This window comes from Zootoca vivipara, chromosome 3 (assembly GCF_963506605.1).
Source record: "Zootoca vivipara chromosome 3, rZooViv1.1, whole genome shotgun sequence".
NCBI lineage: Eukaryota > Metazoa > Chordata > Lepidosauria > Squamata > Lacertidae > Zootoca > Zootoca vivipara.
The window spans coordinates 62,655,458-62,669,588 of record NC_083278.1 but is presented as its reverse complement, the minus strand read 5'-3'; the positions used below and the strand labels follow the sequence as shown (position 1 = coordinate 62,669,588).

At 42.6% G+C, this 14,131-nt stretch overlaps 1 protein-coding gene across 2 annotated transcripts in view; it reads right to left on the bottom strand.

Annotated features, from left to right (window-relative positions):
- SASH1 (SAM and SH3 domain containing 1) overlaps window positions 1-13,596 on the bottom strand; it is a 534,239-nt gene extending 520,643 nt beyond the window's left edge. The window contains exon 1 of one of the 2 annotated variants that reach the window (XM_035108796.2): window positions 12,451-13,596. In XM_035108796.2, the coding sequence (XP_034964687.2) occupies window positions 12,451-12,939 (489 nt within the window). In that variant the 5' untranslated portion in view covers window positions 12,940-13,596. The remainder of the gene's footprint in view (window positions 1-12,450) is intronic. The other variant, XM_035108791.2, reaches the window with a different exon arrangement.
- Window positions 13,597-14,131: the final 535 nt, after the last annotated feature.

The window sequence follows — 14,131 nt, the reverse complement described above, 5'->3', positions numbered from 1 at the left end:
GCGATGCCCCCAAACCCACTCCGACTGTTCAAGGAGTGGGGGGGGCTGGGCTGAGAGCACTCATGAAATGTTGGATCTCCCGGACGCCAACTTGCAGAGCGGGATCTCCATGATTAAAGAAGATAATTAGGCGTATTCATGGACATGCTTCGGAAGGAGGGGAAGAAGCTCTGTTTACTGCCAAGGAATTTGTGCTGTTGAGGGTGAGAAGTCAAAGCTGTATTTTATCTGGAAGAAAGATTGATGGGGACGTAACGAGAAGGGAAGCGAACTTTTTTATTTTTTTCATATACTCTACGAGTTACTCCATACCTTCCCGGACGGGACGTCCTTGTTTGTTTGGAACAAATGAGAGATAAAGAATACCTGAGTGAGTAATGAACTATAAACTATTCTACTGAGCATATCCTTTGAAGTTGTAAAACTACTGAAGAGAGAGGCCCCCCTTTAACTGGACGGTCGGAGTCCCTGGAATGCGTTCGGTGGATTTATGGTTGTGACGCACTTTGAATTTGAACAGCGATCCGAAGCTAAGTTCAGCTACAGGGCAAGGAGAGCCACAAACTTATCAAGAGTCTATACATAAGGTGACTGCTGTTTCTTTGCCTGAAAAAGCTGTAAATTTTACAAAGATCGGTGGTTTAAAAAATAAAAAGCTTAAGAAAGCGAAAGTGATCTAAGCTTTTTAAGACGGCGCTGCTCCGTGTTGAAAGGCTGACGCAACAGGACATTCCAGACAGAAGATATATGGGGGGGGCAGGACGATTAAAACTCACACAGGAGAAAGAATATATGTGAACTCTCGTTTGATACTTATTTCAGCAGCTGTGAAAAAATCGGATGAAAGAAGAAAATATTTTAGTGAATGGTGGGGAATGATCGGGATTATTTTGGATTTTGAGAGAAGATTTGGACTTTAGAAAAAGACGGCAGTAGACGGGTGCGAGGAATCCCCAAATTTTTGAAGCATGGGAACTCCAGAAAATATTATATGATTTGGCATAATATTCGGTTTAATTGATATGTATTTGTATAATTTGAAATAATGAATGTGATATAATCGTGTTTTAATTGGAAAATTAATAAAAATAGATTATAAAAAAAAGACTATGCAAAAGCCTTTGACTGTGTCGACCACAGCAAACTATGGCAAGTTCTTAAAGAAATGGGAGTGCCTGATCACCTCATCTGTCTCCTGAGAAATCTCTATGTGGGACAAGAAGCTACAGTTAGAACTGGATATGGAACAACTGATTGGTTCAAAATTGGGAAAGGAGTACGACAAGGTTGTATATTGTCTCCCTGCTTATTTAACTTATATGCAGAATTCATCATGTGAAAGGCTGGACTAGATGAATCCCAAGCCGGAATTAAGATTGCCGGAAGAAATATCAACAACCTCAGATATGCAGATGACACAACCTTGATGGCAGAAAGCGAGGAGGAATTAAAGAACCTTTTAATGAGGGTGAAAGAGGAGCGCGCAAAATATGGTCTGAAGCTCAACATCAAAAAAACCAAGATCATGGCCACTGGTCCCATCACCTCCTGGCAAATAGAAGGGGAAGAAATGGAGGCAGTGAGAGATTTTACTTTCTTGGGCTCCTTGATCACTGCAGATGGTGACAGCAGTCACGAAATTAAAAGACGCCTGCTTCTTGGGAGAAAAGCAATGACAAACCTAGATAGCATCTTAAAAAGCAGAGACATCACCTGGCCGACAAAGGTCCGTATAGTTAAAGCTATGGTTTTCCCAGTAGTGATGTATGGAAGTGAGAGCTGGACCATAAAGAAGGCTGATCGCCGAAGAATTGATGCTTTTGAATTATGGTGCTGGAGGAGACTCTTGAGAGTCCCATGGACTGCAAGAAGATCAAACCTATCCATTCTTAAGGAAATCAGCCCTGAGTGCTCCCTGGAAGGACAGATCGTGAAGCTGAGGCTCCAATACTTTGGCCACCTCATGAGAAGAGAAGAATCCTTGGAAAAGACCCTGATGTTGGGAAAGATTGAGGGCACTAGGAGAAGGGGACGACAGAGGACAAGATGGTTGGACAGTGTTCTCGAAGCTACGAACATGAGTTTGACCAAACTGCGGGAGGCAGTGCAAGACAGGAGTGCCTGGCGTGCTATGGTCCATGGGGTCACGAAGAGTCGGACACGACTAAACGACTAAACAACAACAAACTTTCATGGTGCCTACAGGAAAATTCAGTTCAAAAGCAAATAGAGCCAATAAGCAAATGATACAGAAACCTGAAATTGAGAAATGGGTGCACATTTAAAGGCAAAACACTTCTAAGTGCCTTCACTTCAGCTTTTATTTTCAAAAGCATACCACAAAGTTCTCTCTGTACTTGTGGTGGCTGATGTCCGGTGGAATAGTGAATAGGACAATATCTTGTTAGAGAGCCAGTCCACATGAACTATTTCATTAGTTAACTTCAGCGCTCAGCAACTGCAAGTTGAGAACACCAAAGCACCATGAACTGTGGGCTGCCCCAACAATCCTACACATCAAAAACCTATATAAGGTGGCTCACAAGCGTTTGTGGTTGAAATTCTCATCTCTGAATACTAGATATGAAGTATTTTGGTTTTCTGTTAGAGTTTGGTTTGGTTGTAGGAAATAGAATTCCTAATACTAATGAATATGGCATGGCATCTGTGGTCAGTGCAAGCCAACGAAATTTTTAATGACAAGTGTGTGAAAGATAGGTTACATAATGGAATTGAACAGCCCAAATATTGAAAATATCTGAAGTTATCCTAAATATAGTGTAGCTGTGTCTCCTAGATGCCCCTCCCCCAGTGAACACCAAATGTTGGTCACAGAACCAGACATTATAGTAGAGGTTTTAATAGCTCCTATTAAACTGTTGCACCCTTTCACAACCTGAAGCCTTCCAGGTGTTGTGAACGGCAACTCCCACCAGCCCACCCAGCATAACCAATGGTCAGGGATGATGGGAGTTGTAACCTAGCAGCATTTGGTTGAGGAGGGCTGCTATGAGTTTTTTAAAATTTGTATGGATATATGAGAGCCAGCTTATGGCAAAGAGCAGGCTAACCTACAGAAGAAATACAGTAGTACCTCTGGTTACGAACTTAATTTGTTATGGTCGGAGGTCCGTTCTTAACCTGAAACCATTCTTAACCCGAAACGGTTCTTAACCCGAGGTACCACTTTAGCTAATGGGGCCTCCCACTGCCACTGCGCCGCCACCGCACGATTTCTGTTCTCATCCTGGGGCAAATTTCTTAACCCAAGGTACTACTTCCAGGTTAGCGGAGTCTGTAACCCGAAGTGTTTGTAACCCGAGGTACCACTGTAGCCAAAATTAGACACCAAGACAGAGACACACATTATAGCTTCTTCCCAGTAAGCTTTTCAGGTTATTCTGTGTCATATACTGTATCTCAATTCCTAACATATATTCTTGGAAAGATTTTTGCAAAACTGATGGAAACAAAGTAACATGCCACAGAATCAGCATCTCTTTTCTTGGTTCTTCACAGTACACATACCCTCTCACTGAACCAGCATCATCCTCGATAATTCTCAAGTGTAACTGAGCAGCTTTCAAAGGCTATTGTAAAGCCTAGCTATGCCAATCAATATTGTAAAAATTAGATCAAATAAATAAATAAATAAATAAATAGCATGCAAGTACTGGTTGCTTGCTTTCTTCAGATTTTCTGTTTACGCGATATACAATTGGATTTAAATATGGTACAGGAATTAAATCCAGTACAGAATGTGCAGAGTGCTATATTTAAATAAAGTACATATACAAAGAGGAAGGAATATGGTTATTTAAAGGTATCTAGTGGGAATGTCTGGAACTATTTTTAGCTTTGTAAACATTGCTAGCATTTTCCTAGAAAATATTGTATTGTTACTGTTTATGCACAGCTGCTTTTGTCAATGGAAATACTTCCCAAGATACATTTGAGAATATGAAAATACTTGTATATGGGCCAACTCTGAAAGAAATTTCACGTTCAGCCACAGAAAAGGTTAACATTAAATTCTGCATAGCATTGCACTTGAATTTTTCTTTTTCTTAGAGGAAACAATGAAAGTTTTATATTTTTGTCCAAGTTAACCATTTTAATGTACTGTTGGCAGCAGCAACAAATACGTTTAAGATTTTACCTCTGAAAAAATGTATTTTATATAAACTAGGAGTGGGGAACTTTTAGCCCTCCAGGGGTTTTTGGACAATGGTACCTATCAACCCCAGCCAAATAAACCTTATACCAAGTCAGGCTGCTGGCCCATCCAGCTCAGTCTACACTGACTGACAGGAGTTCTCCAAGATTTCAGGCAGTGGACATACCCAGCCCTAGCTGGAGATGCTGGGGACTGAACTAGGGACCTTCTGCATGCAAAGCAGATCTACCACTGAGTTGCAGCCCATCAACACTGTACAATGCTGAACTTGAGAAGGAGGAAGATGGCAGCCAGTGCTTAACCTACTTAACTGGTTAAAAGGGCTTGCAGAAAACAGACTAAGGATAACGAGTCAATGTCCCATTTGCCGTAATGGACTAGCCTCCACTTATGCAGGTAAATGCCAAAAGGGTCAGTTGTTTGGATTTGTTTTCATGCTTTTGTGCTTATTTGCATGTGTTTTCATTTTATATCATTTAAGGTCTAAATATAGTTCTCAGAGTGTACTCTCAAGTTACCCAATCATCAGAATTTATTGAACAATGTTGTGAATGTTACTGAATTTTTACATATTCCTCAATTTTAGTTTTATAAGATCTCTCCACAGTAGGTAGTGATATGTCCATTGATTTATGTTTACTGTGGCCAAACAAATCGTAATTATTGAGATGAGGTGTTTTCAAAATGTGCTTCTGATTTAACTACGTACTTCATTTTGCCCATGCAGTACTCTGAACAATTCTCCATGGAACAAAAATTGAATAAAGTTCCTCAAGAAAGGGTCAGGTCAGGTCATTTATTTCAATTAGAAGCACTAATGAAATTTCACTAAACTATTAGATACCAGTTAGTCCTTATATAAGATAAATAGAATGCTTAATTCCTCTTGACATGTCCCACAGTTATGCAACCCTGACTTTCAGATATGGCCATTAAAACCCCCAAATTCTATTCAGTTTGAATAATTTTTCAGACATTTTAGTAATCCTTTATTGGCTGTGTAATTAATTATTCATTAGCTGTGCAGATTCCTATCACTGCTACTTTTCAGATACAATATGGAATAGCATGCTTTGATCTAGAATGAAATTGAGCTCACCATACCTAGGCAGCTGATTGGTGAAGTTCATTATCAACCCCATTTTTTGTCTCCAAAATGAAAATTTATATATTGCAGTCTTAATACTATTTTTTTAGAGAAAGATATCCGTTTTCAGTTCATCTGAACAGCCCTGAAGTGTAATTCTTATTTCACCGGCAATCCTCTTTTCCATGTCTTATGCAAAAAAAGTCACAGTCATAAAATTTACTGCACACACACATATTTTGAGCCCATTCTGTACCCTTGTCCTACTTGTTCATGGAATGCTAGACCCTATCAACTCACCTAGTTACTCTGTTATAGTAGAGTCCTGCCACAGCCCAAGCTTGATGCCATGTGAAGCCTAATAGAATGGAGAAAAAAGCTTCCTATGGAACCCTGGGCAGCAAATAAGAAGTGATAAAACAATAAAAACACTTTAAGAACAATTCCAATACAGATGCAAAATGGGAAAGTTAAAGTCTTGTTGAAAGAGGAAGGTCCTCAGTAGGCACCAAAAATACAACAGAGAACGTGCTTAATAGTTAAAGGGCGGAAATTCCAAAGAATTTGGTGTGCCATGATACTGAAGACCCAGTTCCTATTATTGGAGTATCTTTCAGAAATCTTTGTCCCAAGCTGTATAGGGCTTTATATACCAACACCAGCACCTTGAGCCAAGTAAAAAAGGCTCTTTTCCTATTCCAAGTAAATACCAGCAGCTGGCTTAAAATGGTATATAGGGTTTGGGTTTTTTAAAAGAACCCTAATTCTTATATTTTCGGTATCTTTATTTTGTTGTTTGTACGCTAGATGCATTTGGCGGTATTGAATAATTTGAATGAAACTAAACAGCAGTTATCAGGAATTATTATTCAATTATTTTTCGGAGGAACATCCTACACGAGTCATTAATTGTACTTATTTCTTGCATTTATATCCTGCCTTTCCTCCAAAGAGAAAATCTTCTGAAATAATTTTCTTTTGGTTTCTTTCTTTCTTTGCCATATACAGTATTATGCCAGTTTAATTCCAAGGCTAATTCTTCTGGTTATGACATCGCATCACCTCATGTTTTGAAAATGTAGAATAGCACATATGCGCTCCAACTGTAAACTGCTTACATCCCAAACAAGTACATGGAACTAACTTCCAGAGATTCCCTTTGTGCATACTTAAGTAGTTTGATTTTCAAATGGCACTTTTAAATTGAAGTACAGATATTTCTATCCTCAAAAAATGCTGAAAAGTTTATATGCATAAATACTGATTGGATATTCATGCCATCCATATAAGTGTGTTTAGTACAGTTTCAGATCCTACAATGTAATGGTTATGTGCTATGTAAATGAATAGTTTGTTTTGTCATTCAGTTGCTACTTCCCAACTTCAGCAACATTCCCCTTTGGTAAATGTATATGGCAATAAAAATGCAGCATTTTGTTGGCTTTTTAACTGGCGCATGCACAAGCCTTCTTCACTCAGTTACCATACCTAGAAAATATCGCAACCCAGTGCAGAAATGGGAAGCAGCTAGTTGGGCCGTGTGTTAAAAACTGTTTTAGCATATTCAAGACTTTGGGAGAAAGAAGGAAACCCAACCAGGTATCAAAGCCTAAATGCTACTTACTATGTTGCTTGTAGAAGATGTATTATTAACACTATACCTTAAGGTATATGCAAATACAACCAAGAAATGAGAACATAACTATTACAGAGAGAATACTGACATGTAAGTTACAATTAGTAGCATATTTTAAGTCACAGGTCTATGCAATGTGCAACCCAATACACCCGTACTGTATCTCAAATTACAAAGCATGTACATGCAGCAAGGCAGCTGGATCATGTCTAGGGGCACATGAGTAGCCTAGAGCCAATCTCATGTTTGACTACTATTTAGATGCAGTCTTAATACATTACCTAAGAGTCTAAAAGCTGCATTCCCAAGTGTCACAGTAAATGTACATACATACACACTACACACATAGAGATTTGTGAATATGTGTTTTATTGAAAAAAGGAATATGAAAAACAGGGCCTACAATAGGTCTACTACTTTCCTTAAAGACCTGCATCAAGTGAACGCATGGTGTGATGCATTATCACAGAACAAACAATTGTATGCTCTAAATCAGGGGAGGGTAATCTGTGCCCCTACAGATATCTATAAAAACTAGTGCAGCTGAGCTCAGTGAGGTGCAGCCGATCCCAGTGAGATAAAACTGTCAGCAAGTCCCATTTACAAAGGAATTATTGGAAATTCACTTTGGGCATGATTTTCAGAGAATGTCTTCACAGGCCAATTCAGGACCTATGCGGTCCACAGATTCTCCATTCCTGAATGATATAATGGATTCCAGCATGCAGCTATCAGTAACCTAGTTATCCTTATACTTGGTGGTCCCAGACACCTGTCTCTACCCACTACTGCTTCCCTAGCTTCACTTTGGCCTCCTACGGATTCAGGCCCCCTGTCATCTCTACATGCCGTTCCTAAGCAAAAGCACTACAGACAAGGAGGAATACTCCTCCCCAATTGCAGCTGTAGCACTAAACTACAATAAGAAACTTTTACAACTTCTGCATGCAGCTGATCAGAGGTGTTTGGCCACAGGTAAAAATGATCACATTTATTGGGGCTCTAAAGAACATTGTAACTACAGGATCTATTTCATTGACCAGACTGAGTACGGCACCTCTCAGCACCGTATCTGCAACGTAGATAGAATAATGATACTGCCTCAGCTACCTTACAGGGATGTTGTAAGTTATACTGAGAAAGTATGTGAAGCACTCAAGTGCTTTGAAGACATGAAATGTGTGATATCAGCACAACACATTACTTTCAAATATTAGAAATAATAGAACCAAAGAATACCGTATATGCTGATATATTTAAGCTGATTTATGAAACTGTTATATCCCCATGCCGGGTGCTACGTTTAAGCTAAATACTCCTTGTTTTATCCAGCAGACCACACATAACTGTAAACTCCGCACTAGTGGAGTAAGGGTTGTCTTATAGTGTGAGTTCATTTCTCCTATATGGAGCTATAGAGTACCAAAACTGCAAAAGTCTCAGTATTTCTCTAATTTTCTGGATACTGTACTGCCCAGTTGCTTTTATTACTATCATATATAAGGAAATCAGTGGAAAATGCATTCATTTGAAAATCACAAACTTGAAATTGCAAATAACTTTACAGTATATTCTCTAACCATAACAGCAAGATGTCATCAAGGAAGCAGACTGTTTATCTCTACAGGGAGAATTTCCAAGACTACAATAACAAATTTTGTTTCAATAGAAGGACTGCATTTCTGTTTTTAAATAAACCTTCAGGGACAGTTTGCTTCTTGTGGCTTTGTTTTAAACAAACTTACTTAAAATATAATATAAAATCAGCCTTACACCAGATTTATTTGCCATTTATTTGCAGAGGACAGAAATTCACACACTGTCTTTGCCAATTATATTATACTTTCAGTCCATTGAATGTGGTTTGCTGCTGCTGCTGGCAGAAGTTACTTGCTGACAAAACCTATCTATGCAACACTATCATGGAGCACAAGGAAAGACTTTGTTCCTTAGTCATTATACAGGATACCCTATTCCTACTAGAGTGATATAGTTTGCATAGTCATAAAACTATTCTGATAACTGCTCTGGCTAGCCTGTCAAGTCTTTCCTCTGACAACTTTTAAAAATGGTGGTTAGGTTTTTGCATGTGTGTGCAATGTGTGTGCACATGCAACTATTATTTTGCATTAAATTCTGACACACATTTGACAACCAGCATGGCTCCTACTTGACACCTTCTCATTTGATCAACAGCTTTCATAATATGAAATGGCCAGCATTGCCAATAGCATATCTCCATTGGGTGTACCATTGTTTTATAGGCTGACACTATGATTTGCCCTTCTCTTAAAAGTTTGTATTTCCAGATGCATTCATTTATCCATTTGCATTTAGAACTGTTTTTGCTGCAAGCTGGCCAGTCATCATCCACTATACTGTCCATGATGACTGAAAAATATTTTTGTGAGCTAAAAGGCTGCCTAAGAGAAGCTTACACTATTACTGCATTACAGATACCAGATTACAGATACCAATTTCACCTGTCATCCATATAAACCAATTTTGCAGTGAAAATAAATTAGTTTGAAGTTTCTGCATAACCCAATTCTGATAATCAGGAAACCCTATTGTGCTGTTGTCTACTTCTCTTGCAAAAGCATGATTTTCAAAAAGGCAAAGAATTCAAGGCACTTAACTGAACTCAATGGAAAACTTGCAGGTGTTGGCATTTGTATTAAAAATAATTAAAGCACGTATCAGCTATTACTAGTCTCAGTGTCTCCTCGGACATCTAACATGGACCTCTTTCCTCACAAAAGGTGGATTATAGCACTTTGGCTATGTAAACTTCCTTGGGAATAAGAGTCACTGGATTTAGCATCACTTCTGAGTGAGCATGGATAGGATGGTACTGCAAGTTCCAGAAGCAGCTGAAAATCCATTGTACAACTTTGTGTTCCAGAGGAGTCCTTCAGAATGCCAAAGAACAATATATTTTTCCTTGATTTCATTAATTAGTTTCACACTTCAATAAAGCTTTGGATCTTGCACCCTTACCATCTCATGGAATTTAAAAATTTCTTCTTACAGGCTTTTACTAGACACATTTACCACCACCAGGAACTAAATGGAAATAAGAAATGCACCACCATTAACTGTCACCTCGTTTCACAAGTATTCCAAGAAGCACTAAACCAAAAAGCCATCTAAGCAGTATAATAAGACCTACTAACTATCCATGCATACTAAAAAAAACTCTCAGAAAAGAAAAAGAACTACACTGAAACCTGAATCCTCTCAAGTTCTGTCACCAAACTTTAACTTCACAAAGAAAAGTTCTAACCTGCTTTAAAAACAACACAACCCCCCCATTCATCATGCCCACAGATTTTCCACAGGATGAGTACAAGGGTAACAAATCTCACTTTCAAACTCCAGACAAACTTCCAACATGCAAACTCAAGTCAGTGACTAAGCAAAAAAGGTTCTAGTTAACTCTTTGCAAAATGTGCAATCTGTGATATTAGAGTGAGAAACATGAGAGAAATCCTTTAAAATGAAAATACATACGTACAGCCAGGGCTAGTCCAAAAACATTTTGAGACAAACCACACCATGGCACCCTCCACTGTCTCTTTAGTGAGATGGAGGTGATGCTGTGGAATAAATTTTGCTTTGTCTGAAAAAACTACAAAAGCAAACTTCTAAATATGACTCCACTACACACCATTCTAGAGCCCCCCCCCATGAACCCTCGAACTTTCAAGATGTTAACAAGCTTTTTGCATTCCAATGCTGATACCAATGATCATTGAGTGAGCTCTGTGTTGCCCCACCCCACCCCACCTGCCCAATGCACATAGTAACACACTCAGATATCAGGCTCAAATCACACCTCCCTGTAAAACTTACATGGTCACCTTGAGTCAATTACAACCTCTCACCCTAACCAACTCACAAGATTGTTTAAGGAAAAAGTGTGCAGGGGAAGGAAAGTTCAAAACAAGTCCTACTGCCCTAGAATGCAAAATAACCACCTTTGCATTGCATGGTGCCTTGCAGTATGCACACATAATTATACAGTATGTACACACAGATAAAATGCATCCAATATCCAATTATGAGATTACTTTTACAGAGACTCTGTGATAGCAACCCTATGCACACTTACCTGTGAGTAAGCCCAGCTGAACATATTTCTGAGTAAGCATGCAAAAGTTTCTGCTGCGAATCCTAGACTGCCATGAAGCAACTTTTGGATACTAATGGATTTACCAACTTTTATATTAGTTGAGATAGTACTCAACTACTGTCTGTAACAGTAATCAAGAGTACTTATGAAATGAGAGATCTCTCCCCTCCCCTTGCCAGAAGCTCTAACACAATTCAAATAAAGAACTGCCCTTTAAAGTACCTATGACACTTAACAGGAAAATCAGCCATGCCCTCCCTCCACAAATGGACTGTATGTGCATTTGAATGATAGAACAAAGTTTATGTACTCACATTTGCCATATAACGTAAGGTATCATTTATATAAATTCCTGCCTATAGATTTTCCTTTTCTAGGTGTCCAGTCACAACTAAACTGAGATGTTTCAGTTGCATTATTTCCACAGCCTGCCTGCCACTTTCACCCAATGGGCTGGGGTGAAGCATGAACAATAACCAGGAAATCTCTTCCCCAAACAAAGTTGTCAGTTTACTTTGCATGTTCAGCATTAAAGCGCGGGCGCTCTTCTCCCTCAGCTATCTACCACTATAAGTCAACCTCCATTATATCCTTTGGGGTGGGGGGCGGAACAAGGAAGTATAAGACCAGAAGGCGCACATGTTTTTGTCCTCTTCATCAACTCCCTCAGTCTCTTGCTCATTAGCTGCAAGAAAGGGAGCGTCATTTGTCGCCCTCCTCTCTATAGACTGTTGCTTCTCTCCCCGGCGCCCCGCCCAGAGACATGGAGCTGAACTCTCTTTTGCTGCTTGAATTTGTTCAGCTGTACCTCCCGCTACTTCAGTTGCACACTTGCACCAGCACCAGCATCAGCACCACTCTCCCTTTTGCCGGCGCCTCAACCGCCGCTTCCTGCTCCACCCGGGCGGCTGCCGAGGCGCGCTGCTCGACTCGCTCCTGGGCTGCCCCGAAGAGCGCGGGGAGGAAGTCGGTGGTCCAAGGCGACTCAAGGAGCGCGCTTCCGCAGCCACCGGGGTCGTGGAACAGCAGGAGGAGGCTGCGGCCCTGAGGGCACCTGTGAGCATGGTGGTGCTGGACAGTGGTGTTGCTGCTGCTCCTGGCGAGGCAGCAGGAGATGGAGGGCACTTTGAAAGCAGACACTTCCTCTCGCCACAGGGCAGCCGCAGCTGAACAAATTCAAACCATCGAGGCGGCACTGGTGGCTCGTTATTCGCCGCCGCCTCGGGGTAGACTGGAGGCTCTTTCCAGCTGGCTATTATTGCCACTTGTTACGGCGGGCGCCCAGCGGTGAACAGCAGGCGCGTCGCGGGTATGTGGCGGCAGCAGTACAGCCGCGCTCCCGCAACTTGCCTGAGGCAACCGTCTTCTCTTGCCTAACGAGCCGGGCCTGGGTGCAACTGCAGCAGGGCGCTTACCTTGTTGGAGTAGGGGGGTTTGCTGAGGTTGATCCCATCCCGGATGAGTTTGTCCCTGATCATGATTTTCAGTTTGAGCTTGGGGTAGGTCATCAGCTCCAGGCTGCGGGTCCCCACTTTCCGAGGGACCCCCTTCTTGTTCCCCTGAGGATTACGGGGTTTAGGAAGTGGCTCCTTCCAAGCCTTGGCCTCGTACTGCTCCACCAGGTGGCTGGTATAGATTTCCGGCGAAGGCGAGCTGGGCTGGGGCGGCTGAGGCTCCAGGGTAAAGTAAAGCCCGGCGGTGGTCTCGTCTTCCTCCTTCAGCCTCTGCACGGCTTCGTGGAGCCGGCGCCTGTGCTGTGGTAGCGAGACCCCGATGGCGTCCAGGTCCGGGTCCCCGATCTGCTTGCACACCTCCAGGTCGTCATAGCCGTTATCCACAAAGGACTCCGCGTACTGAGAGAGCTTTAGGGTCTTCAGCCACTCGTAGACTATGTTGGCGCACATGATGGATGGAGGTTGGAAGGAGAAATCGGGAACAAACTGCAACTTCGCAGGACTCCAGCAGCTCCCTTGGCGGAAAAATAAACCCCCAGGAAAAAAATCCAGATGCAACAGACATCCGTGGAAAGAAAACAGCGAAGCCCTCGGTCAGCAAAACACCATCCCCGGAGAGAAACGAAACGTTATATCCCAAAGCAGCAGCCGCAGCCCTGAGGCGACTCGCCTGCTAAGCCCACCTTCTGGTTGCAGTCGCTCTCCTCAAAGCCACCAAACCTGGAAACCTCTGGTTCTCAGGAGGGCTCCCTTGAGCGGCCCCCCATCCCCCAGAGCTCTCTGCCCGGTCCCATCTCCAGAGCGCGCGCCAGTGATCTGCCCGTCTCTCGCGTCGCTGCCTCCCCTTGGGTTGGCTTTTGTTTTCCCCTCCTGTGGCTTTTATGGCTTTGGCAGTTCCTTTCCCCTCGTTAGTCTTACCTGCCTCTGCCCGGAACGACGCTGTGGACTGGCTGACGAGGTTGGGTGCGCGCCTGGATTTTAATCTCGCCCCGTGTGAAGGTGGGGAGGGAGGACCGGAGCACGCTCTCCCGGCGCGTGCGGCAGCCTCGCCGCCTTCTGTGCCTTCGCGTCAGCCGGAGGGGGAAAACGGAACACGCTGCCCTCAGCCCCTGCCTCGTTCTCCGGCTCACAGGTCCACCCAGCCCGCCACACTTCGCCAAGCCTCTGACGAGTCATCCGCCCTGATTCTCCCTCAGGGAAAGAAGGCGGCGAGCAACTGACATTCGCGGCACCTCACCGAGTGCTCAGAAATTCAACAGTTTCCCAGGCTCCCGCCTTTCCTGCGCTTAGTAATGTCTCACCTGAAGCCTTGGGAGAGGGAGGGAGAGAAGGCGTTTTCCTCAGCAGCGACAAGTCTCATTCTTAAGTATTTGAAAAAAGTGTGCTTAAGCCTGCCACTTTTATTTTGAAGGAAGAGCAGCCAATCAGCAGCTGTTGCTCGTGAGGAGAGGAACCGTAAACAGCTGTTTACCTCCCCCTTCCCCTGCCTTGTAGCAGCAGCTAGGAAAGAATCACGGGGAGCGGGAACAGCAGCACCCTTCAGACCTCCCCAGCGGGGCTTCTCGCTCTGCGGGGTCGGAGGGAGGGGCGAGGGTGGGAAAGCAGGCAGCTGCTCCGGCTCCTAATTCCTTTCACCTGCCCA